General features: G+C 42.1%; 1 protein-coding gene across 3 annotated transcripts in view; it reads right to left on the reverse strand.

Moving 5' to 3' along the window:
• Window positions 1–393: 393 nt before the first annotated feature.
• LOC144692349 (AP-1 complex subunit mu-1-like) overlaps window positions 394–26887 on the reverse strand; it is a 58939-nt gene continuing 32445 nt past the window's right edge. For all 3 annotated transcript variants that reach the window (XM_078561088.1, XM_078561090.1, XM_078561089.1), the window contains exons 6-12: window positions 20789–20915; window positions 20425–20567; window positions 14015–14086; window positions 11653–11811; window positions 4918–5043; window positions 3230–3305; window positions 394–1833 (exon numbers count right to left, since the gene is read on the reverse strand). In XM_078561088.1, coding sequence (XP_078417214.1) covers window positions 1814–1833; window positions 3230–3305; window positions 4918–5043; window positions 11653–11811; window positions 14015–14086; window positions 20425–20567; window positions 20789–20915 — 723 coding nt within the window. In that variant the 3' untranslated portion in view covers window positions 394–1813. The remainder of the gene's footprint in view (window positions 1834–3229; window positions 3306–4917; window positions 5044–11652; window positions 11812–14014; window positions 14087–20424; window positions 20568–20788; window positions 20916–26887) is intronic.

A 26887-nucleotide genomic window follows, 5' to 3' on the forward strand; every position in this document is an offset into this window, starting at 1 on the left:
ATCAAACGTAACTGTTCACAAACATGTTAGTATAAAAATGGCTTTGGGTTTTGTGGAGTTAACAGTACTACTTTGAAGCAGAGTACAAAGAGGAGACATTGCACCTGCCTACAGTGCTGGTTTCCATTGACAGCATCTCCTCCTCCTGCCAAGAGCTTTGCCCACACTTTAAGGCATCGTAGCCATGGCAGGGAAATAAAACTGTCATCCTGGGCTGCACTTATTGCACCTAGACCTTAACGACATCCTCCTCAAACAGGGGCCCTACTTCTTGCTGCACCCCTCCCAATGCTGTCTGCTATGCACCCAAGGTAGAAAAAAGCACCTGCCAAATCAGGAAAGCACAGACTGATGAAAGAATTAGAAATACAATAAAATGCCAGGCAACCATTTACCAAAGCAGCCAACACACCACCTTGTAGTGTTTGTGTATGTTTAATGACATCATCTTACTGCAAGTAACATCCACCTGAATGATGTGGCTAGTAACCTAATAGAATTAAATATTGTACAGATGAGAATACAGTCTGATTTTAGAACTACAGATAGAGTACCTCAAAGCTGGCTACCCAGAACCCAGCAGTGTTCAAAAACCGGACATTTTTCCTGTGAACCCTGACCCCACCCTGCCCAGGTAGGAAAGAAATCACATGGCTAGTCCACCATTGACCAGAAACTGAACTAGCCATATAAATACTGTGGCTATAAGAGGTCAGAAGCAATGAATCCTGTGACGAGTAACACACCTTCTGACTCCCCAAAGCATGTCCACCATCTGCAAGGCACAAGTCAGGAGTGTGATGGAATACTCCCCACTTGCCTGGATGAGCGCAGCGCCAACAACACTCAAGGAGCTTGACTGGCACCATCCAGGACAAAGCAGTCTGCTTGATTGGCACCACATCCACAAACATTCACTCCCTCCACCATCAACGCACAGTAGCAGCAGAGTGTACCATGTACAAGATGCACTGCAGGAATTCACCAAGGCTCCTTAGACAGCACCTGCCAAACCCATGACCATCTAGAAGGACAAGGGCAACAGATAGATGGAAACACCACCACATAGAAGTTTCCCTCCAAGTCGCTCACCATCCTGACTTGGAAATATATCGCCGTTCCTTCATTGTCGCTGGGTCAAAATCCTGGAAGTCCCTAACAGCACTGTGGATGCACCTACACCACATGGACTGCAGCGGTTCAAAAAGGCAGCTCACCACCACCTTCTCAAGGGCAACTAGGGACGGGCAATAAATGCTGGCCCAGCCAATGAAGCCCACATCCCATGAATGAATTTTTAAAAGTGTCCCTTATTCGTTGAATTAAGGGATTCAGATTTTTTTTTCAAAAATCTGCAGGTTCCAAAATCCAGCATAGAATCGGTCCCAAGATGTAGCCGAATTTGAGGTGCTCTACCCGTAGTTCTAAAATCAGACAGTATTCTCATCGAGATTCCTGGATTTGAGGTACTCTACCTATAATTGCATTAATAGCTCATTCTAATTTTTATCCACAACACTCATTCTAAACAAAAATACATGACATAAAATGGGATTCAAGTTAACAATGACTTTTTAAAATAAATGACTATCCTTACTCTTTGAATCTTCAGTCCAAAATTTTTTTTAAAATGTTCTGGTTTCAATTGTGAATTTACTGCACACTTGAGTCCTGGGTGAATCACATACTGAGGTTTCCTTCATTTCACACAGATAACAGCTGATTTAATTTTTCATTGCATTCTTGCGAAAGATGTTCATAGTTAAAATCCTTTCAATCTTCTGCATTAAGTGGAATTTAGCAATGGCACATTTTAAATCCGTATTTGGAAATCTAAGGAGAAAGAAGAAATTATACTGTCCCATTCACACCCTCAGGACATCACAATGTGCTTCACACCCAGTTAATTACTTTTGAAGTACAGTCATAGTTATGTAAGCAAGCGTAATAACCAATTTGTATACAGCATGGTTCCACAAACAACAATGACATAGCTGACCAATTGATCTGTTTTGCTGGCATTGAGTGAAAGATAAGGAGTGCTTTGAAATCTTTCATGTTCATTTGAACAGGCAGATGCTACACAGTTTTAAGATCTCATCCTCACCTCATGAGGAAAACTTTATTTATTCTTTCATGGGATGTGGGCATCACTGGCTGGGTCAGCATTTGTTATCCACCCCTAATTGCCTTCAAGAAGTGGTTGTGAGCTGCCTCCTTGAACTGCTACAGTCACGCACGCTGTCAGGAAGGGATTTCCAGGATTTCCACTATGACCCACTGATAATGAAGGAATGATGATATAGTTCCAAAGCAGGGTGGTGCGTGGCTTGGAGGGGAACTTCCAGATGGTGGTGTTCCCATGCATCTGCTGCCTTTGTCCTTCTAGGTGGTAGAGGTCGCAGGTTTGGAAGGTGCTGTCGAAGGAGCCTTGGTGAGTTGCTGCAGTGCATCTTGTAGATGGTACATACTAGTGCCGATGTGTGTCAGTGGTGGAGGGACTGAATATAAAAGGTGGTGGATGGGGTGCTAATCTAGCGGGTTACTTTGTCCTGAATGGTGTCAAGCTTCTTGAGTGTTGTTGGAGCTGGACTCATTCAGACAAGTGGTGAGTATTCAATCACACTCCTGACTTGCGCCTTGAAGATGGTGGACCAGCTATAAGGAGTGGGGAGGTGAGTTACTCGCCACAGAATTTCTAGCTTCTGACTTGCTTTTGTGGCTACAGTATTTATGTGGCTAGTCCAGTTCAGTTTCTGGTCAATGGTAATGCCCAAGCTGTTGATTGTGGGGGTTCAGGGATGGTAATGCCATTGAATGTCAAGGGAAAATGATTAGTTTTTCACTTGTTGGAAATAGTCATTGCCTGGCACTTATTTTATCTCTTTTGTAGTCTAGTACATGCTGCATCTCTTCTGACTGAGGATGGGTTGGGCACCTATTTACAGCTTTCTGAAAAGAGGAATAAAAACTATAGGGTCCTTGCATAGCCACCTATCTACTTGATCGATGACAGTGTAAAAGTCAGGATTATTCCTTGCTTCTGATTTACCTTCCTGTGGGCATACGTGATCTTTATGGTGTCCTCTAAGTGATACAGTTTAAAACAAAAATTCACCACTTCCACTAAATTTATATCCATCATTGCAGGTTATTCAGCACTGTGCTCCAACCTTGCCACAAAACATTCTCAGATGATCATGTTTGCAAGTATATAATAAATTATTACCTCCACTTTTTGTTAGGCATCTAACCCAGGATGTTGCCTGATAGGTGGACTTTTCAATTATTCGTACGTATTTGATCTATAAAAGATGAAACTGTGTTATTTGGGCATTTGTTTGATATAATATCTAATATTTGACAAACATGAAAAATCTCAGTGTTAGACAGCAGTTATAAAGAAAAAATCATGCGCTTGTGGAAACAGTTTCCTATCAAATAAATCCAATATAGAACATAGTCACATAGAACCACACCTCCTATTTTACCAGTAGAAGTGTTTTGATTTCTTACACCAATCATTGTTATGACCTGAGTGAGATTGCTAATTCCTGGAAACACTCATTCTGCTGGGGGGAGACTCACAAAGCTTATTCAATTGGGATGTAGATAGAAGAGAGTTAAAGAGAAGGCGAGCGAGAGAGAACAAAAATAAGGAAAAGAGCAAAAGACGAAAAGAAAAAAGCACTTGGGAGAGAGACAAAGAATATTTCCATCCCCTAAATCTGGACTGGATTCCAACCCAGATTCCAAAGCTGAATAAAGAATGGACTCAATACTGGGCTTGGATTCATCTTTGGCTCCCTACTTTGACTTTAAATAGGACACAGGTGGTCTGAATTTTAAGCTAAACCTCAAACTCTACAAATTTGGAGTCATCTTTTTGAAGACAGAATTTGGTTCATGAGAGGTCTGAAGTAATTTGGCTTCACACCAAGTGCCAGGGACCCTACAGTATATTGCACTGGAATAAGACAATGGCTTTTGCATAACTATGGTCCAACTAAACACACAAAAATGTAACAGAAAGGCAGATGTGCTCTGTAAAGTAAGCTTTCTATTTCATGTCTGGTATATAAAGCTATGTTCATCCACCACCAAAATAGTATTTGCTTCCACCATTCCCTATTCTCTTTAATTGCATAAAACCTCATCCACACTTTCATTACCTCAAAGATCAACTTTTCATTGGCTCCCTCATTTCCACCCTGGAAATTTGTCAGCTAATCCACTATTCTGGGGCTGCCTTCTAAGTCCTATACTACTCAAAACCTCACTTGCCCATTACCCTCATCCTCACACAGCTCCACTGGCTCCTAATACTCTAGCATGTCAATTTTAAGATCCCCATCATCATCTTTAAATTCTGCCACACCTCATTTGCCTAAATTACTGAGGTGATATACATAAATGCAAGTTTCTGTGATTGTTGTAAAACCTAGAAAAGCATGAGGGTGTGGAGACTACTTAGCCCATCAAGATTTCAGCTTCCAATGATCTAAGTTGTGCTGTCATGGACATCATTCAACAAAACTGTGGAAAGGTTCTGCAACATTTTGCCTCTTTCTCAGTTCCTCCCTCAATCTCCAGCCCCAAGATAAATTGAGTAGGACTCTGAAACACATATTAATGTTAGTTACAATCGTACATTACACATCCTCGTTTGGTATGCTTCCTTGTTTTAGCATTTCCATGGTCCCAAAGCCTAGAATGCGTCACTTTGCAAACAACATTTGACCATTTCTATTGGTACTTTCACCAATACCATTTGAACTCAGATACTCATACAGCTCATTTTATAAAGACATTAAATGAGCATTAACTAAATCCATGTCATCACTCCCAGTACTCTGAGGGGGAAAAGAACTGTAAAAATCTCAGACTTGTCTGTGGTTAGGTAAGAACAAACTGTACCTGCAATCCTGATACTGCCAGGCATTGGAGTTTGAACTTCACTCTGATTGGAGGTTTTGCTTCAGGTTCCTCCGCCTCCACGCTTGGCAGTCCCAGATGTGCCTTCATTGTAAATTCTTTCCCTCCCTTAAGAAATTATGCAATGATAATACATTATTCATTGCTAAAAATTGTAGAAAATGTTTTAATTAAAGAGAAAATCCAGAATCTAAAGGACTTGATTTTGAATTGCACAGCACAACTGTGGAGCAATTAAAATCGGGGATGTATGAGATACCAGAATTGGAAGAGCAGCGAGATCTTGATGGCCTGTAGGGCTGGAGGAGGCTACAGAGATAGGGAAGGGAAAAGTCATGCAGGGATTTGAAAACAAGGATCAGGATTTTAAAATTGAGGTGTTGTTGGACCAGGAGCCAGTGTAGGTCAGCAAGCACAAGGGCGATTGGTGAACAAGACTTCATGTAAGTTAAGATATGAGCAGCCCTCAGGTGAGGTGGTGACTTGGTGGTATTGTCACTGGACCAGTATTCCAGAGACCCAGGGTAATGCTCTAGGGACCCGGGTTTGAATCTCACCATGGCAGTTGGTGAAATTTGAATTCAACAACAATCTGGAATTAAAAGTCAAATGATGACCATGAAACCATTGCAAGTTGTTGTAAAAAAACCCATCTGGTTTACTAATGTCCTCTAGGGAAGGAAATCTGCTGTCCTCACCTGGCCTGGCCTACATGACTCCAGACCCACAGCAATGTGAGTGACTCTTAAATGCCCCAAGGGCAATTAGGAATGAGCAATAAATACTGGCCTAGCCAGTGAGGCCCACATCCCATAAATGAATTAAAAAAGCAGAGTGGGAGTAAGAGAGTGGTTCTAGAGGAAACAAAAGGCACAGGTAAGGCTGCGAGCAGCAGATGAATTGAGCCGTAGTTCGAGTAGGCAGTCTTAGCAATATGGTCGGGAGCTCATCTTGGGGTCAAACACAACACCAAGGTTGTGATAGGTCCAGCTCAGCTTCAGACAGTTGCCAACAAGAGAATGGAAATGGCAGTTGGGGAAGGAGTTTGCACTGGGGACCAAAGACAATGGCTTCAGCCTTCCTAAAATTTAATATTAACTCTTAGTTTAAAATCTAGTTTTAATAATGGAATTTACATGGTCTGGGGAGAGTGTCCTGCAGTCAGCATCACGGTGAAGCGGTCTGGGAAGAGTGTCCTGCAGTCAATTCTTGTTTAAAATAACAACAGTGACATCACAAGGCAGTGCGAGAGAGCGGCGGAGAGGGCAGAACCAATGCGAGTGCGAGGAAGCTTCAAAAAGTGACATCAGCACAAAGGTGAGAGCTGATTGGTGAGTAGTGGGTAAGTTTTTTTATCCAGTTTAAAATAGATTAAGCCAAGGAAAGGTAAGGGTTCTAGTTTTTATTTAAAGTACATGAATAATTTAACTTTTTTTTTTAAACTGTATTTAACTTAAAGTAAGGGTTTTTTTTTCAGTGAGAGCTCAGTCCTGTGTTATGTACCACCTGCAACATGTGGGAAGTCCTAGATGCTCCTTGCGCTCTGATCAACCACGTGTGCAGGAAGTGACACCAGCTGCAGCTACTTGAGCTCCAAGTTTTGGAGCTTGAGCGGTGGCTGGAGGCACTGAGGTGCATCCACGAGGCTGAGAGTTTCGTGGATAGCGCGTTTTTAGACGTGGTCACCCCATGGTTTACGGAAGTGAAGACAGAGAGGGAATGGGTGACCATCAGTCAGAAGAAAGGTGTCAGGCAGGTAGTCAGGTAATCCCCAGGGTGCATCTCACTTGAGAACCGTTATTCTGTGCTGGAAAACGGTGAGAGTGACGGTTCCTCTGGGGAGTGCAGCCACGCTCACGGCACTGTGAATGGCTCAGCTGCACAGGTGGGAAGGAAAAAGGGGGGTGAAGAGCAATAGTGGTAGGAGACTTGATGGTAAGGGGAGCAGACAGGCATTTCTGCGGCCGTAGACGTGACTCCAGGATGGTATGTTGCCTCCCTGGTGCCTGAGTCAAGGATGTCATTGAACAGCTGCAGGGCATTCTAAGGGGGGGAAGACAAACAGACAGAGATCGTGGTATATATTGGTACCAACGACATAGGTAGAAAGAGGGATGAGGTCCTACAAGCAGAATTTAGGGAGCTAGGAAACATTAAAAAACAGGACCTCAAAAGGTAGTAATCTCTGGATTACTTCTGGTGCCACAAGTTAATGAGTATAGAAATAGGAGGTTAGTCCAGATGAATGCATGGCTGGAGAGATGGTGCAGGAGGGAGGACTTTAGATTTCTGGGACATTGGGACCGTTTCTGGGGGTGGTGGGACCTGTACAAGACAGACGGGTTGCACCTGAACCAGAATGGGACCAACATCCTGACAGGGAGGTTTGCTAGTGCTGTTGGGGAGGGTTTAAACTAGCTTGGCAGGGGGATGGGATCCTGAGAGGTTGTTCAGCAGGGGGAGATGCACAGCCAAAATTAGAAGAGAGAGCAAGTGAGTCTGGAAGGCATAGAAACTATAGGCCAGTTAAGGCACAAGGGAGTTTGGCAAGGTTGGATGGTATTTATTTTAATGCAAGGAGTCTGATGAATAAGGCAAATCAGTTGAGGGCACAAATTAACACATGGAAGTATGATGTCATTGCTGTCACAGAGACATGGTTGAGAGAGGGGCTGGATTTGCAGCTCAGTATTCCAGGATATAGGGTCTTCAGGCGAGACAGGAAGGAGGTAAAAGAGGAGGGGGTATCGCAATGTTCATCAAGGAATCAGTTACAGCAGTAAGGAGGGATGACATCTTAGAAGGGTTCTCAAATGAAGCCATATGGGTAGAACTGAAAAACAAAAAAGGAGCAATCACATTGCTGGGAGTGTACTATAGGCCCCCAAACAGTCAGAGAGAAATTGAAGAGCAGATATGTAGGCAAATTTCAGAGAAATGTAAAACTAATAGGGTAGTAATAGTGGGGGATTTCCACTTCCCCAACATTAACTGGGTTAGTCACAGTGCAATAGGGTTAGAGGGAGTGGAATTCTTAAAATGATCCAGGAGAGATTTTTAAGCCAGTATGTAGAAGGTCCTACAAAAGAGGGGGCGGTCCTGGACTTAATTTTAGGGAATGAAGCTGGGCAAGTAGTAGAGGTAATAGTGGGGGAGCATTTTGCAGATAGTGATCATAACTCCGTAGATTCAAGGTTGTTATGGAAAATGACAAGGATGGGCCAGAAATCAGAGTTCTAAATTGGGGGAAGACCGATTTTAATAAGATCAGAGATGATTTGGCCATAGTAGACTGGGAGCAGCTACTTTTAGGTAAATCTGCGTCAGAGCAGTGGGACTCATTCAAAAAGGAAATAGGGGGAGTACAGGGCCAACATATTAAAGTAAAGACAAAGGGTGGGACCAACAAATCCAGGCGACCCTGGATGTCGAAGGATACACAGGATTGGATAAAGAGAAAAAGGGAGGCTTATGGCAGATACCGAGGGCTCAAAACAGCAGAAGCCCTAGAGGAGTATAGAATGTGTGGGGGGGAAACTTAAAAAGGAAATTAGGAGAGCAAAAAGGGGTCATGAAAAAACATTGGCAGGTAACATAAAGGAAAATCCAAAGTTATTTTACAATTACATTAAGAGAAAGAGGATAACTAGGAAAAGAGTAGGGCCCATTAAGGACCATAGTGGTAATTTGTGGTAATTTTAGGTAGAGTTCTAAATGAATACTTTGTGTCAGTGTTCACAAGTGAGAGGGATGATGTTGGTATGGAAATCAGGCAGAAGGACTATGATATAATTAAATAAATTAGCATAGAAAGGGAGGTGGTTCTAAGTGGTCTGGCAGGCTTAAAAGTAGATAAATCTCCGGGTCCAGATGAAATGTATCCCAAGCTGTTGAGTGAGGCAAGGGAAGAGATATCAGGGGTGCTGGCAATAATTTTCAATACCTTTCTGGCCACAGGAGAAGTGCCAGAGGACTGGAGGACAGCCAAAATGGTACCGTTATTCAAGAAGGGATAGACCAGGGAACTACAGACCAGTCAGTCTAACCTCAGTGGTGGGGAAACTATTGGAAGCAATTCTGAGGGACAGAATTAATCTACACTTGGAGGGGCAGGGATTAATCAAGGACAGTCAGCATGGTTTTGTTAAGGGCAGGTCATGTCTGACCAATTTGATTGAACTTTTCGAAGAGGTGATCAGGCGTATAGATGAAGGCAATGCATTTGATGTAGTCTACTTGGACTTCAGCAAGGCTTTTGATAAGGTCCTACATGAGAGACTGGTGACGAAGGTAAGAGCCCATGGGATCCAAGCAATTTGGCAAATTGGATCCAGAATTGGCTGAGTGACAGGAAGCAGAGGGTGATGTCGAGGGGTGTTTTTGTGACTGGATGCCTGTGTCCAGTGGGGTTCCACAGGGATCGCTGTTGGGTCCCTTGCTGTTTGTGGTAATATAAACGATTTAGATTTGAATGTAGGAGGGTTGATCAGTAAGTTCGCAGATGACACGAAAATTGGTGGGGTGGTAAATAGTGAGGAGGATAGCCTTAGATTACAGGGGGATATAGACGGGCTGGTCAGATGGGCTGATCAGTGGCAAATGGAATCTAATCCAGATAACTGTGAGGTGATGCACTTGGGCAGGACAAACAGGGCACGGGAATTCACGATGAATGGTAGGACCCTGGAAAGCACTAAGGATCAGAGGGACCTTGGTGTGCATGTCCACTGGTCCTTTAAGGTAGCGAAACAGGTAGATAAGGTGGTTAAGAAGGCATATGGGAAAAACTTATATTCTATGCTTCGGCTAGTAAAGGTAAGAGCAAGGAGGTTATGCTGGGACTGTATAACATGCTGGTTAGGCCACAGCTAGAGTATTGCGTGCAGTTCTGGAATCCACGTTATAGGAAGGATGTGATTGCACTAGAGAGAGTGCAGAGGAGATTTACCAGGATGTTGCCTGGGCTGGAGAATTTTAGTTATGAGGAGAGATTGGATAGACTGGGGTTATTTTCCCTGGAGCAGAGGAGATTGAGGGGGGACATGATTGAGGTGTATAAAATTATGAGGGTCATAGATAGAGTAGACAGGAAGGAACTTTTCCCCTTGGTGGAGGGATCAATAACCAGGGGGCATAGATTTAAGGTAAGGGGCAGGAGGTTTAGAGGGGATGTGAGGAAGAATGTTTTCACCCAGAGAGTGTTGGGAATCTGGAACTCACTGCCTGAAAGGGTGGTAGAGGCAGATACCCTCATAACATTTAAGAAGTATTTGGATGTGCACTTGCAATGCCATGGCACACAAGGCTATGGGCCTAGTACTGGAAAATGGGATTAGAATAGTTAGGTACTTGTTTGACTGGGGCAGACTCGATGGGCCGAAGGACCTTTTTCTGTGCTGTATACCTCTATGACTCTATGGTGGTGCAGGTAAATGGAATACAACACTTGACTCTGAGGAGTGGTAAGGATGCTAATTCATCCCTCCCCCATCTAGCCCTACAGGGTTTCCAATTTCAAACGTGATGCTGTGGGTTTCACCATCGGTTGCAGAAAAAGAGGAAATTATTCTCAGGTTGATTTTATGAACTATTAAAACCCAGCTCAGAGTGCCAGCATTGGTGGAGATCTGACCTATTATGTACTTGATACAGGGCACTGTGAAAAAAATAGATGGACTATATGCCCTAATAAATAGTACTGGGAATACATGTTGGATGAATAAACACTAAACAAATTATTGTTTCATGTAAATAGTAAAACACATTTAACAGGGAATTACTTTTACCACTTATTAACATACACTATTGACTATTATCAAGACAGTCAGGAATTTTTAATTAAATGCACACAGAAGAGCATTGGCCCTAATTCAGGTCATCAGCTATAATTGTTAACAAAAATGTTACAATAAGACAATAGGACTTTTTGACTGAATCAGCAAGAACTATAAATGAAACCAAGGATTTGTGGTGAATAAGTACTTTGGTCACAGTTTGTTCCGGCTTGTACATTTCTCACAGGTCAGTAGGGATCAACAGTGAAGTGACAGTATAAAGTTTTTCTAGATGCATAACTCCAGCCTGGCAACATAGCAAGGATCACAGTCAGTGCCACAGAAGAGGCAGCACAACTGAAAGTTATTTGAAAGCTTTTGCAGTAATTAAGACTTTAATTCAATATTAGTTGACTTGCAAATATCAACATATCCTAATTTAAAATTAGATTTATACTACTAAAAAAAATGTAGGATTAAGGACAGTGGGTTAGGACAGTGCTTGGGAGTTGTAGGGTAAAAATTTATGTCTGTCATTACTCTCATGGTAAGGAAACAACTTCAGTTCTACCATCAGGGAAAGTCACAAAACAGAGACCAGGTGCTCCCCAAAATGAAAAAAAAATCGAAGGAAGATTCAGCTCAGGCTATTCTTGCTAATCTCACATCTGCCACTGATGAAGCGGTTGGGCAATTTTACATGAAATTCTCCACAAATAATCCGAATGCACTGTTGCACCAGGAGTTAATGTCTGAAATGAACCAGACTCAATAATTTTGGGTATCCTCAATGCTTGAATACTTCCTGAATTGAGAGATAAAAACACAAATATATTTGTTTAAACATTCTCACTACTAATGACACCCACCTGTAGCCAGTTATCCAATTGTTACCCAATAAACATACATAACTGATAGGTAAAACATTGTACATTGAACTTACTTTAATAGAATTTATAGACCAGATGATAACACTGTCCTCAGGTACCCATTCTACACAGCCTTTAGCTGTGCTGAATTTTGGAGATGAGGCATCGCTGGGGACAGGGAAGATGATGGCAACGTCTGTAGCAGTCAGGCGCTCTTTAAACTGTCCTTTAACCTGTAAAATAATAGACACAGTCAACTAGAGAGGATCTTTATTTGTATTAAAATTGTTAGTTTAGATGTGGACCTGCTTCGATGGCTCAGTGGGTAATGCACTGCCTTGTGTGGCATTGACCCTCACAAACCAAGAAGGTTCCCACTTGAATCGCTGGTCTGTACTGAGTTGATTACTCAGCTTCGTGCATGCTAAAACCTCATTATAAACCTCAATTTTAAGATTGTAATGTTTTGGCACTGTATTTTTAAGTTTAGGGTAAATTAAGGGGGTCATGTGACCTGTTCTTCAGTCTGCCTGACAGTAAGCCTGGGTGGTTTGATTGTTAGAGGTCAAAGGAAGGCTTAGCTTGTTTTACTGGGAAGAAGGTGCAAGGTATTTATGCTTAGAAACAATGGCAGCAGCCTGTTTGTTAACAGTGGGGACTGTGAGTCTCCAAAGTCCCAGAAAGTTGTTCTAAGTATCAGGCTGTAAACAGTTAAGCTGTAAACTGTCCATTTACTTCTAAGATGAAAGAGAGCTGGGGTCAAGAATAACTAATCAGAATTTCTACCTGGACGCAAGACTAATGTGTTTCACTTTGTCGTGAGGAAGAGGGCAGAGGAGGCCATTTTTAATGTTCAGGTTACAGGTTTGTTCTAGCATATCACTGAGCATCATAGACATTTTTTTGAGTGTGCCTGGATCTGGGAGAGAGGAAGCAACTAGAGGCCAAAAAACCACGGTTTACCATGCAGGAATGCGGGTGGAAGCTCCTGCTTAGATTGAAAAGACCAAATTTGTTGGAAGTTAAACAAGGCTGGAAGAGTCACCTAGCTTGGGCAAGAGGAGAGTTTCAGGGCAAAGGAACCCTGTGAAAGAACAGTTTATGATATATTGTTGTATTTTCTGTAAATATCTATGAAAAGCTAGGAACTAATTAGCCAGGAACTAATTGTTGTGTGTAAGTGTTTCAGGGGCCACATCTCACAGCTGCACCAGAGACTGATACGATTTGTAACAGAACGAGTTCAACCCGGTCCTTCTTTTGTACAAGGCAGCATAGCAAGTTAAACGTAAAGAGTTCTGACCTTTCCAAGCTTAAAATGTGATTATTACCAACATCTGGGAACCAAAAGCCAACATAGCAGTTTTAAGATTGCAAGTTACCAGGCTGAGAAAGAAAAGAACAGGAATAAATTCTCAGGAGCTAAGAATCACTTTGGATTTATTCTGGGAAAATTGAATGTCTACATAAAGGACAGTGTAAAGTATACCAGTGAATTGTGTTTTTGCAGCTGGGCTAAAACTAAGAAGGGGGGTTATTCCATTCTGTGGTTTAAGGTATAAATTGCCTATAAAGATAGTGTTTAGTCAATGGTGCTCTTACTCTGTTGTTACAATAAACATCTTAAGACGTGAAATCTTGACATGCCATCCTTTCAGCTGCCAACTAGAAGTTTGAATTTCTTTTTAAAAGTTATTGGTCTCTGTGGGGATTGTAACAAATGTTACAATTCATGTCAGTTTCCTGGGCTAGGGAAGGGATATGTTAGTGAGATTCTTGCCTCTGACTGCTATCCAATTATTCCTGATGGAAGAAGCAGAGGCTGAAGCGTAAATCAGATTTGCAGGTATTGCCTTGATGCAGATATGTACCATCTAGGTTTAGAGATGAATAGTGATCTCTAAAATGATGTGTTGGAGACACCCATGGAACATAGTTCAACAGGAATGGCAAATGGCACTTAAATGGTCAAAGAAGCTAGGGAGGAGACATATACAGTGGGAATTTAAATGGCTCTTCATTACAGGAAATAATACAGCTGAATGATTTTGGCTATTGGTAAGCAGCTGATTGAAACTAACTTGCAGGGTGCAGTAACTGTAAGGAAACCTAACTATATGTTGAGCTACATAGTGAAAGATAAAATACAGATTCTATCCCCTTCATATTGTTCTGTTCTTTGAATGAGATTGGCAGACAACTGGAAATAGCTCACGTCAACTCACTTAGCCAGGGAATAAAGCAGACAAGGTTAAAGGAGAGAAGAATAGGGAACGGATTTTTAAAAAAATTAACAGAAGAATACTTGATGATTAGATTTTTCTATACAAACAGGCTCTCTTGTGTTGTGCTTTATACACTGCAAAAAAGACTAACTAAAACATCTGATTTATTCTATAAACAGAACATTCCTTGCCTTCCTATTCCATTCCTTACCCTTGCTGTGATCTCCATTCTGCTGTGTGTGTATCTCTGCACATTTGCTTCAACCAATAGAAACGCTCTGACCTGAACAGACATGTGCATAACATGATCATTTCATACTGTTATAACTCAATTAAATAAATCTTTGCAATTTATTTTTTTTAAATTATGAACACTAAGAACCACAATTCTTGTTATGTGCGCAAAGCTTTTATTCATTCTGGTGTAACTTTGAAACAAAATAAATGCTCTCATAATGACCTGCGTAATTACTAAGACTAAGGCCCAGATTTTTACTACAAGGCAGATGGCTCGAATCGGGAAATTTCCCAACTCGCCGGACCCACCTCAGTAGAAAGGCTCCTGAATGTCACAATTTTTGCTCCTGGGCAAGGTGGATTTGGGATGGAGTTGGACCCACCAATCCCGGAAGCAGACAGTAGGCTGCCAGAGGAGTGGCCAAGTGCAATGGCAGGCTGGTTAGGCCGCCCACCTCAGTTCTCTGGGACTTCGTCCCAGTTATATTAAAGGCTGTTAGACCCTCTCGCCCTCACCCCTCACCTCCCCCCACCAACACCAACTCATGCCCCCACTCACCTCCCCATGGCCCTTCATACCCTCCATGCCCGTTCACCCAGTATACATTATGTATATAACCAATGAGCCATATACTAACAATGACATGTGTAGAATTGCTCAGAAGAAACACACCCATTCACAAATCTTTCATCCAGTTCTACTGAAAGAGTTCTTATCTGTCCTCCTTGTGCATGCTTGCATAATAGCCCAGACTCATAAAAGAATTATCTCAGTAGGGGGTTCTGCTTTGACAACTGGAGAGAACTGTAGACTTTGCTTGATTGACATCTTTTAAGTGGTTATAATAAGTTGTCCTTTCTGTGGTCTTTTTTGTCAATGCCATAATGTTTATTTGCACAAGATTAAGAGATATGAAATGCATCCTCCTCACAACTCACACTTGCACCTAGTTTTGTGTCATTGGCAGACTTGGAATTAATACATTTAATCGCCACTTCCAAATCATTGATATAGATTGTGAACAGCTGGGGCCCAATCACTGATCCTTGCGATAGCCACTAGTCACAGCCTGCTAACCCAAAAATGACTCATTTATTCCTACTCTTTGTTTTCTGTCCGTTAACCAACTTTCAATCCATGCCAGTATATTACCCTCAATCCCATGTGCCCTAATTTGTTAACTAACCTCTTGTATGGGACCTTATCAAAAGCTTTCTGAAAATCTACATATACCTTTATCTATTCTGCTAGTTACATCCTCAAAAAACTCCAACAGGTTTGTTAAACATGATTTCCCTTTCATAAATTCATGCTGACTCTGCCTAATCCTACCATTATTTTCTAAGTGTCCTGTTATCATATCCTTTATTATAAATTCTAGCATTTCCCTACTACTGATGTCAGGCTAACAGGTTTGTAGTTCCCCATTTTCTCTCTCCCTCCTTCCTTACATAGTGGGGTTCCATTTGTCACCTTCCAATCTCCAGGAACCATTCCAGAATCTATAGAATTTTGAAAGATGGCCACCAATGCATCTACTATCTCTACAGCCGTTTCTTTCAGAACTCTGAGATGTAGATCATCAGGTCCAGGAGATTTATCTACTTTCAGTGCCATTAACTTCTCTAGTACTTTTTAAAAACTAATATTAATATCTTGCAGTTCATTTACACTAGTCCCTTGATTCTCCTTTATTTCTGGAAGGTTTTTTACTATTTTCCTCCATGAAGACACACAAATTATTTGTTTAGTTTCTCTGCCATTTCCTTATTCCCTGTTCTCCTGACTCCTCTTGTAATGGACCCACATTTGTTTTTGCCAATGTCTTCCTTTTTACATACCTATAGAAGCTTTACAGTCCATTTTTATGCTCCTTGCTATTTTACCTTTCTTAATTTTTTCTTGGTCCTCCTTTGCAGAATTCTAAAATGCTCCCAAATCTCAGCCTTGCCATTTTTTTTGGCAACTTTATACACCTCTTCCTTTGATCTAACGCAATCCTTGATTTCTTTTGTTAGCTACAATTGGAACACTTTCCTTGCTGGGTTTTTGTGCATTAAAGGGGTTTTTTTTTTGTTGGAAACTATACATTAGTTCTATAAATATTAGCCATTTCCTGTCTACTGTCATATCTTTTAACATAGTTTCCCAATCTACCATAGCCAATTTGCCCCTCATACCTTCATAGTTTCCTTTGTTTCGATTTAAGACCCTAGTCTCTGATTGAACTACATCACTTTCAAACTTAATGTAAAATTCTGTTGTATTATGGTCACTCTTTCCTAAAACCTCTTTTACAACAACACTATTAATCACCCCTTTCTCAGAGCACAATACTGGATCTAAAATAGCCCATTCCCTAGTTGGTTCCTCAATGTACTGCTCTAGAAAACCATCTTGCATACACGCCAAGAATTCATCCTCCACAACATCAGTACCAATTAAGTTTACCCAGTCTATATTGGAAATCCCCATGATTACTGTACTACCCTTGTTAAACATGCCTCTGATTTTCCGATTTAAACTGTGATTTACATTGCCACTGCTGTTTGGTGGCCTATAAACAACTCCCACCAATTTTTTCTGCCCCTTTCTGTTTCTTAGTTCTACCCAAACTGATTCTATATCTTGATCTTTAGAACTAATGCCCTCTTTAATTAACAGAGCTACCCCACCACCTTTTCCCATCTTACTGTCCTTCCTGAATTTCGCATGCCCTTGGAGATTCAAGTCCCAGCTTTGGTTTCCTTATAGCCAGGTCTCTGAAATGGCTATCAAGTCGTACATACAAATTTCTATTTGAGCTGACAATTCATCTGTTTTATTGTGAATGCTGCAGGCATTTTTACTGTTTTTGTAAACTCTAGTCCTATCTGCTGGCACACTCAAGTTTGTAATCACTGTCCCTTCATACCATACTCTGATTATCATTACCTTTATTGCTACCTGGATCTATTGCCTTATCACTTCCCTTTAATTTACTCAATATTCCCCTCCATGATCTCTTTCCCCCTTTAGATAGTTTAAAGCCCTATTTCCCTAGTTATATAATTCTCTAGAACACTGGCCCAGCATGGTTCAAGTGTAGACTGTCCCAACAGTATAGCTCCCACTTTCTCCAGTACTGATGCCAGTGCCCCATGAATCAAAACTCATTTCTCTCGCACACACTCTTTGAGCCTCACATTCATCTCTCTAACCTTACTTGTCCAATGCCAATTTGCACATGGCTCAGATAATAATTCAGAGATCATTACCTTTGAGGTTCTGCTTTTAAATTTAGTTCCCAGCTCCTCACACTCTCTGTGCAGAACCTCTATCCTAGTCTTAACTATACCATTGATACCTACATGCATCCTCTCCAGCCCTGAGCAGATATCCCAAATCTGGCACTGGGTAGGCAACACAGCCATCTGGACTCATGCTCTTGGCTGCAGGGAACAATAGCTATCACCCTGATTAGACTGTCTCCTATCATTACCACATTCCTCTTCCCTCCCCCCATTTGAATGGCATCGTTCACCATGGTCAGTCTGCTCATCTACCTTGCAGTCTTTCTCCCCATCCACACAGATAGCAAGCACCACATACCTATTGGACAAAGTCAGGGGATCAGGCTCCTCCATCACACTATGCTGGTTCCCCTTACCTGCCTAACTCATAGTCGCATCCTCCTGTCCCTGACCATCAACCAGCTCTTAAGGCTCTGCCTAACCTAAGTGGAGTGACTGCCTCCTGGAACAAAGTGCCGAGGTAACTCTCCTCCCTGATGTCCCGTAATGACCACAACTCAGACTCTAGCTCAGCTTGGAGCTGAAGTTGCCTAAGCTACAGACACTTTCTACAGATATGGTTGTCCGGGATTGCAGTGCATTCCAAAGATGCCCACATGCTGCAGTCAGGGCACACCACCAGCCTTACCATTCCTTTCCAACCTTATTTATTTAATTAGTCAATTAGTTGTTAATTTACACAGATAAAGTAATAGAAAAAGTTGCACTCACCTAGCTTGGAGACAAGGAAGGAAACACACCAACCATTGGAGACTGGAAAAAAAGTAGAGCAGCTCTTTCTCCCTCTGCCCCTAATTCCCACCTGAGCCAAATTTCCAACTCCTCACTTAACCTATGTCTCACTCAGGCATAGTCTGGTTTCCGTGCGCCCCTGTGTGCAGGTTTAAAACTCTCTGCTATATAGTGCGAAATCATCCAGATATGCACTAAATGCAGTAGCGGGCAGGAAAAAGGACATTTTACCTACTGGCCGCAATGGCGAGTTTTCGCGCTGCATCGTCCCAATCCCGGCTCATTAATCATGCATTCCCGGGAAATACGGCGTTTTGCTGGCAGGCGGCCTCAGATTCACCCCCAACACAATCACCTCACCACTTCCTCACCAGGCACCATATTTAAAGTGCAGCTGCACGCACACCTCTGCGCTTCCAGCCCAGGGCTGCTGCACAGAAGACATGGTCCCGAAAGGCAAGAAGACTGCAGCCCTCAGATTTAGTGATGTATCCCTGGGACACCTTCTGGACATGGTTGGAGCCCGCCACAATGTCCAGCCTGCCAACTGCACATCGCTTATGTTCAGTTGTGAAACACGTCGGAGTGCAATCACACTGACCTGCCCGGATGATCCAGCATGGGGAGATGATTCCTAGAGCTGGGCTTATAATTATATGCAAATTTATTACAATGAAGCTCCCGATGTGCGGCAGCAGGAAATGTGGCTCGCCATTGACGGGTGGAGCGGACGACTGCAAACTGCTTTCACCAGTCATGAAACCGAATTTTGGCCATCCTGCCAAACTGTCTGCTCATGCCCGCCATGACGCTCAACACCAGCAGGCACGGAAAATTCCGCCCATAGAGCCTCTGATGGCTCACTAGATAGCTCAGCTTTCTGCTACAGTATTTAACATCTACTGAGGGCAACTGCTTTCAGCTGATTGAGGGATATTGTATTTTTTTAATCATTCATGGGATGTGGGGGTCGCTGGCTAGGCCAGCATTTATTGCCCATCCCAAATTGCCCTAGAGAATGTGGTGATGAGCTGCCTTCTTGAACCGCTGCAGTCCATATTGTGTAGTTACACCCACAGCGCTGTTAGGGAGGGAGTTCCAGGATTTTGACTCAGCGACAGTGAAGGAACGGTGATATATTTCCAAGTCAGGATGGTGAGTGGCTTGGAAGGGAACTTCCAGGTGGTAGTGTTCCTATGTGCCTGCTGCCCTTGTCCTTCTAGATGGTAGTGGTTGTGGGTTTGGAAGGTGCTGTCTAAGGAGCCTTGGTCAGTTTCGGCAGTGCATATTGTAGATGGTACACACTGCTGCCACTGTGCGTTGGTGGTGGAGGGAGTAAATGTTTGTGGATAGCATGCCAATCAAGCGGGTTGCTTTGTCCTGGATGGTGTCAAACTTCTTGAGTGTTGTTGTAGCTGCACTCATCCAGGCAAGTGGAGAGTATTCCATCACACTCCTGACTTCTGCCTTGTAAATGGATGACAGGCTTTGGGGAGTCAGGAGTTGAGTTACTCGCTGCAGGATTCCTAGCCTCCGACCTCCTCTTGTAGACACAGTATTTATATGGCTAGTCCAGTTCAGTTTCTGGTCAATGGTAACCCCCAGGATGTTGATAGTGGGGGATTCAGCGATGGTAATGCTATTGAATATCAAGAGGGAGATGATTAGATTCTCTCTTGTTGGAGATGGTCATTGCCTGGCACTTGTGTAACGCAAATGTTACTTGCCACTTGTCAACCCAAGCCTGGATATTGTCCAGGTCTTGCTGTATTTGGACATGGACTGCTTCAGTACCTGAGGAGTCATGAATGGTGCTGCACATCGTGCAATCATCAGCAAACATCCCCACTTCTGACCTTATGATGAAAGGAAGGTCGTTGATGAAGCAGCTGAAGATGGTTGGGCCTAGGACACTACCCTGAAGCGGTAACTGCCATTTCAGGCAGCTCCCTGTTTAACTAGGCTATTCAACTAGCAATGTAGGAAAGTTAGAACCTAACTCTTAATCTAAATTTAAAGTTAAGAAAAATTTACCAGGAATTCTTAACTTCTCACTCAATCTACATCTCACTCCGGTGTAGTCTGGAGTCCGTGCATCCCCTTCTGCCGAAGAATGGCCCGGAGGCAGGACCATGTTCGCAAACCATGTCAGGTGTATTGTATACTTGTTTTGTTAAAATAAAGATGATTTAGCGATGAGACCAATATGCAGTAATATGATACACAATGAGTTCACACAAGAGCTCCTTCGCATGCCCAGTTCCTCTTCCTGATGTGTCTCCTTGGGAACATACTTCATCACATATTAATGCTTTATTATAATACAGGATAACCTTAATAAAATTACTCATATCTTACTCGATTGGTGATTCGATATGACATTAGTTCAAAGTCCTTGTCTGGTGGGATGAAGGAGATGACACGTTCATTTTCAAAGCGAGATAGGCGGACGCATGAATGGAATTTTACGTCTTCAAAGTCCACTACATTAACATTTTCTCCTTTGGAGCAAAAAAGTTAATATTAATGGGGATTGACACTCTTAACTCGTTTCACCTATGAATGAAATTTGTAAATCAGTTTAAAACTTTATTTTAAATAAAACAAATTTATATGACAAGATTTTCAACTTAAATAGGGCCAATGAGAAACTAGGCTGCTATTTAGGATGTTCACGGATTTTAACTGACCATTTTCCTTCATTCCAAAATTGTGTACTTACTTTGGTTCTGGTTGAAAAGAGCATTGTCATTAAAACACAAACTGACTTCAGGCATCCCACTCAAGCAGCAGTTCATTAGAATCTGTCCCAGAATTTCACCATGAACCACAGTGCCACGAGCATTTACCTGCAAAAATTCACACCTTTAGAGTCCTGTAGCTATTTGGAATTTTCATAAATATTACTATTTAATTTATAGCTCTAATGTTGCATTATTTTTTCAGTCATGCAGGATGGGACAGTTTCCATAGCTCCGACTATGCTACTATAGGATATCTCAGGAAGCCTAATAACCTTTACAAGTTCATTATGTAGAATTCCATGTAAGTTATAACACAGAAATAGGCCATTTGGAATTATGTATCGAGCCTCCTATCTGCAAGTACCATCTGCAAATTTGAATACCATTCTCCCAAGCTCTAAATCCAACTCATAGATACACACAGTAAACAACAATGGACCCAGAGCATAACTCTGGGGGACAACAGTCTGAGAAACTGCTCCTATCTCCTACTTTCTATTTCCTCCCTCTAGTCAGTTTTCAAAACAACGTGAAACCCTCCCCCTAACTATTTACTTCAGTCTTCTTAATATTATCCTGTGTGGTACCTTGTCTACAGATTTCCTCTTCCATTTCCATCCCACAATTAGTAGGCTTGTAATATAATTCCACTAACATAATGATGAAAGCAAAATACTGCAGATGCTAGAAATCTGAAATAAAAACAGAACGTGCTAGAAAAACTCAACAAGTCTGGCAGCATCTGTGGAGAGAGAATCAGAGTTAACGTTTCGAGTCTGTATGACTTCTTCAGAGGTAACACTAACATAATCATTTTTAGGCTTTGATCTCTAACCATATCAACTCGATCTGAACCTTTTTTTGTGTACAGTCTGTGTATTTCATTCTTCACCAATATTGCTTTTTCTCCTCCTTTCTTAGCTATTCTGTCCCTCCTAAAATATTATAATGAGATATGTTTAATTTACACCCCTGCTCAGTTTGCAGTCAAGCTTTGGTTAGTACTACTACGTCATCAAGTGATACAAGTGCTTCTAATTCCCCCAGTTTATTTCTTTTATTGCAATTCATGCATTTCATTTTGTATTTATAGCAAGTCCTTTGATTTTGATGTTTTTTTGGCCAAGCTAACACCTTGTTCCTTTAACTTAATTATCTGATGTAATTTTTCTCTTCACTCCATTCTGCATGCTATTCCTTTCACTGAATTCTTTTTTAGTTTCTAGTTGACCTTCTCTGCTTGCTCTTTCAGATGCTTTGATTTTTCCCTGCTTCCCTCTTGCCTAGTTTAAATGACTCCTCATTTCCTGTTTTATCCATTTGCCAGTCCATTAGCTCCCTTCCTGTGCAGATCGAGCCCATTCTTGAGGAATAGCTTCCATCTTCCCCAGAAATGGTGCCAATGTCCCCCTAAATGGAAAACACTACCTTACAGCACCCCTTTAGCCATGTGTTGAGCTCCTTAATTTCTCCATCATTCCATATTCTAACACATGGCTGGATAATAACTCAGAGATGATCACCCTTGAGGTCCAATTTCTCCCTTGGAGAGCCAGCACGGACACAATGGACTGAATGGTCCTCTTCTGTACTGTTATGATTCTATTTTATTCTCCTAAACAATTTTACTAGGACTTCAGGTTTTACCTTTCTTTATAATGCTTCCACATAGACCAAAATATCTTAAATGTTCTCCCTTCCTTTCTTGTTTTCTCCAACTGTGTGTATATATCACCACACCTTCTTCTATAACTGTCAGAGAAACTCTTTCTCCAGAAATCTTTCTCTTTCCCTGATGTGTTGAATTGTCTCCAACGATGAGCTCTTGAGTTCAACTAATCTCAGACAAACACTTCTTTAGGAAACGTTTTCAACCAAGTTAGCAATTTTTTTATTTATTTGAAGCTCCTACATTCTGCAGGAACCGCAAATCACTGTCCCTTCCAGGGCTGCCATTCTTGTTAGAAATGGTTTTTGGATGAATGAAATCTTAAACTGGAGTAATCAGCCAGAGTACTGGTGGCCAGCTAATGTAGCTTTTCTATATAAAAGGGAGATGGAACAAATTTGAGGAAGGATAGATCATTTAGCTTAACATCAGTGGTAGGAAAGAGAAATGAATCCTTTCTCAAGGATGTAACAGAAAAACATCTAGAAACTGAAAATATTATAGTGTAGTCAGCATGCACTAAGGCAAAGTCATGTTTGGTTAATCTTACTGATTTCTTTGAAGAAGTAATAGAAAGGATAGAATAGGGAAATGTAGTAGATGTAATGTATTTGGATTTCCAAGAAGCCTTCAGTAAGGGAAACACATTACTAAGATTAAAACATGTAGAATCAGGGGGCAAGTGGAATAATGATAGCAAGCTGACTACAAAACGGAGGAGTTAAATGTGGATCCTCAGATTGGCAAAAGGTGGGAAGTGTTGTTCTGCAACAATCAGCGCCGAGATCACTGTTGTCCACTATTTATTTAAACAATCTGGAGTTGGTAATTGTAAGTATAATTTCAAAATTTGTTCGTGAAGTCAAATTGAAGGGTATAGTTAATGCAAAGGAAGAGTACAACAAAATATATCAAGACATTAATAAATTGCAGAATAGGCATATAATTGGCAAATGAGCTTTAATATGGATATGTTCTGAAGTAGTACATTTTGGCCAGAAGAATAGGAGGCTGAATATCCTTTGGAAGATAAAAATTTAAATGGAGTAGAGGAACAGAGGGAATACAGGTAAACAAATCACTAAAAGCAGTGGCACAGATTAATAAAGTCACAACATATTCTGAAGATTAGTGGTAGGAGGCCATAAGATTGAGAAAATTTTAGAAACCAGCAGAGTGAGTAAAAGAAATTAGGAGGGAGAAAATAGTTTGTGAATAAACCAGTAAGAAATATAAAGAAAACGGACAATAAGAGCTTCTACAAGTATATAAAAAGGAAGAGCATAGCTAAAATAGATGTTGATCCCTTAGAGGGTGAGACTGGGGAACTAATAATAGGAAATGGCAGACATGGAACAAGTATTTTGTATCTGTCTTCACGGTAGAAAACACAAAAAGCATCCCAATATTATTAGAAAATTTGGGGGAAAAAGGAAGGGAGGAACTTAAAACAATCACTCGCTGCAAGAGGATAAAAGAGCGAGCCCGAGAGGGAGCAGCGTGAGAAGATAAAAGAGTGAATGCGAGAGAGAGCAATGCAAGCCCGAGAGGGAGCAGTGTGAGAGGATGAAAGAGCAAGTATGAGAGAGAGCAGCGTGTGACCGAGAGGATAAAAGAACAAGTACAAGAGAGCAGCGTGTGACCGAGAGGATAAAAGAACAAGCACGAGGGGGAGCAGCGTGTGACTGAGAGGGAGCGGTGCGAGCGCAAGAGGATAAAAGAATGAGTGCGAGAGGGAGCAGCACGAGACGATAAGAGTGAGAGGGAGCAGTGCTAGAGGATACAAGAATGAGCGCGAGAGGGAGCAGCGTGAGCCCGAGAAGATGAAAGAGCGAGCGTGAGAGGGATCAACGCGAGAGAATAAAAGAGAGAGTGCGAGAGTGAGCAGTGCGTGACCGAGAGGGAGCAGCGCGAGAGAATAAAAGAGCAAGTGCGAGAGTGAGCAGTGCGTGACCGAGAGGGAGCAGCATGAGCCCGAGAGGGAGCAGCAATGGGGGTGGCAAAGGCGCAGAGTCTACTCTGGGTGAGGGACTTCAATGTCCCAAGGACCACGACTGACCGAGATGGATCACCCACTCAGCATTTCTGGTTGAAGATGGAGGGTAGTCTCAATGTGAAGACAGAACTTCGTCTCCACAAGGACTGTGCAGTAGTCACTCCGACCAGTTTCTGCGGCAGGCAGGTTGGTGAGGATGAGGTCAAGAATGTGTTTCCCTCTTGTTTATTCCCTCACCACTTGCCGCAGACCCAGTCTAGCAGCTATGTCCTTAGACTCGACCAGCTCAAATATCCCCATCCTCAATGATCGGGGAGCCCAGCACATCAGTGCAAAAGATAAGGCTTAACCATTTGCTACAATCGTCAGCCAGAAGTGCTGAGTGGATGGTCCATCTTGGCCTCCTCCAGAGGTTCCCAGCATCACAGATGCCAGTCTTCAGCCAATTCGATTCATTCCACTTAAGAAACGGCTGAAGGCACTGGATATTGCAAAGGCTTTGGGCCCTGACAATATTCCGGCAATAGTACTGAAGACTTGTGCTCCAGAACTTGCTGCGCCCCTAGTCAAGCAGTTCCAGTACATCTACAACACTGGCATCTACCCAGCAATGTGGAAAATTGCCCAGGTATGTCCCGTACACAAAAAGCAGGACAAATCCAATCCGGACAATCACCGCCCCATCAATCTATCACAGAATCGTTACGGTGTAGAAGGAGGCCATTCGACCCATTGTGTCTTCACCAGCTCTCTGAGCATTTTAACTTAGTGCCAATCTCCTGCCTTTTCCCCATAACACTGCACATTGGATGATATTTAAATAGAAACAATGCCCTCTTGAATGCCTCAATTGAACCTGCCTCCACCATACTTCCAGGCAGTGCATTCCAAACTCTATCTACTCGCTTTGTGAAAAAGCTTTTTCTCATCTTTCATTTGCTTCTTTTGCAAAACACTTTAAAACTGTGCCCTCTGGTTCTCAATCCGTTTACCATCGGGAACAGTTTCTCCCTTTCTACTCTGTCCAGATCCGTCATGATTTTGAAAACTTCTATCAAGTCTCCTCTTTGCCTTCTCCTCTCCAAGGAAAACAGTCCCAACTTCTCCAATCTTTCCTCATAACTGAAGTGTCTCATCCCTGGAACTATTCTCGTAAACCTCTTCTGTACTCTCCCCAATGCGTTCACATCCTTCCTATAGTGTGACGCCCATAATTGTACACAATACTCCAGCTGAGGTCTAACCAGTGTCTGGTATAAGTTCATCATAATCTCCTTGCTCTTGTATTCTATGCCCCTGTTAATGAAGCGTAGAATACTGTATGCTTTAGAAATAACGCTCCCTACCTGTCCTGCCACCTTTAATGACTTATGTCTTTATACACCCAGATCTCTCTGCTCCTGCACACCCTTTAGAATAGTATCCATTATTTTATACTGTCTCTCCATGTTCTTTGTACCAAAATGTATCACCTCACACTTCTCCGTATTGAACTTCATTTGCCACCTGTCTGCCCACTCCAATGTGTCAATGTTCTTTTGGAGTTCTACACTGTCCTCCTCACAGTTTACAATTCTCCTAAGTTTGGTGTCGTCCACAAACTTTGAAATTGTCCCGTGCACACCAAGATCTAGATCATTTATATATATCAGGAAAAGCAAGGATCCCAATACTGGCCCCCTGGGGAACTCCACTACAAACCTTCTTCCAGCCAAAAAAAAATACCCATTAACCATTACTCTCTGTTTTCTATCCCTCAGCCAATTATATATCCACATTGCTACTGTCCCTTCTATTCCGCGACCTATAACTTTTCTCACAAATCCGTTGTGTGGCACTGTATCAAGCCCCTTTTGGAAGTCCATTTAATGGCCTTGCCCTCTTCAAAAAACTGCAGCAAGTTAGCTAGACATGATTTTTCTTTAACAAATCTAAACTGACTGTTCTGAAACAATCCACATTTTTCCATGTGACTACTAATTCTATCCTGAATAATTGTTTCTAGAAGTTTCCCCACCACCGAAGTTAAACTGACTGGTCTATAATTGCAGGGCAGATCTTTACAGCCATTTTTGAACAAGGGCATAATGTTTGCAATTCTCCAGTCTTCCGGCACCTCCACTGAATCCTGGGAACATTGAAAGATTGTGCAATTTCCACTCTCACTTCCTTCAATATTCTTGGATGCATGTCATCTGGTACAGGTGCCTTATCAACTTTAAGTACAGACAACTTATGCAATACTTCCTCCTTATCAATTTTAAGTCCTTCTAGTTACTGAGTTTTCTCCTCTGTCACCATGGCCTGGGCAGCATGTGCCTCGTAGGGAAAGACAGATGCAAAGTATTGATTTAACACCTCAGCCATGCCTCTTGCCTCTATGTGTGAATCCCCTTTTTGGTCCCTAATCGG

The sequence above is a fragment of the Cetorhinus maximus genome, chromosome 17 (assembly GCF_964194155.1).
Source record: "Cetorhinus maximus chromosome 17, sCetMax3.hap1.1, whole genome shotgun sequence".
Lineage (NCBI taxonomy): Eukaryota > Metazoa > Chordata > Chondrichthyes > Lamniformes > Cetorhinidae > Cetorhinus > Cetorhinus maximus.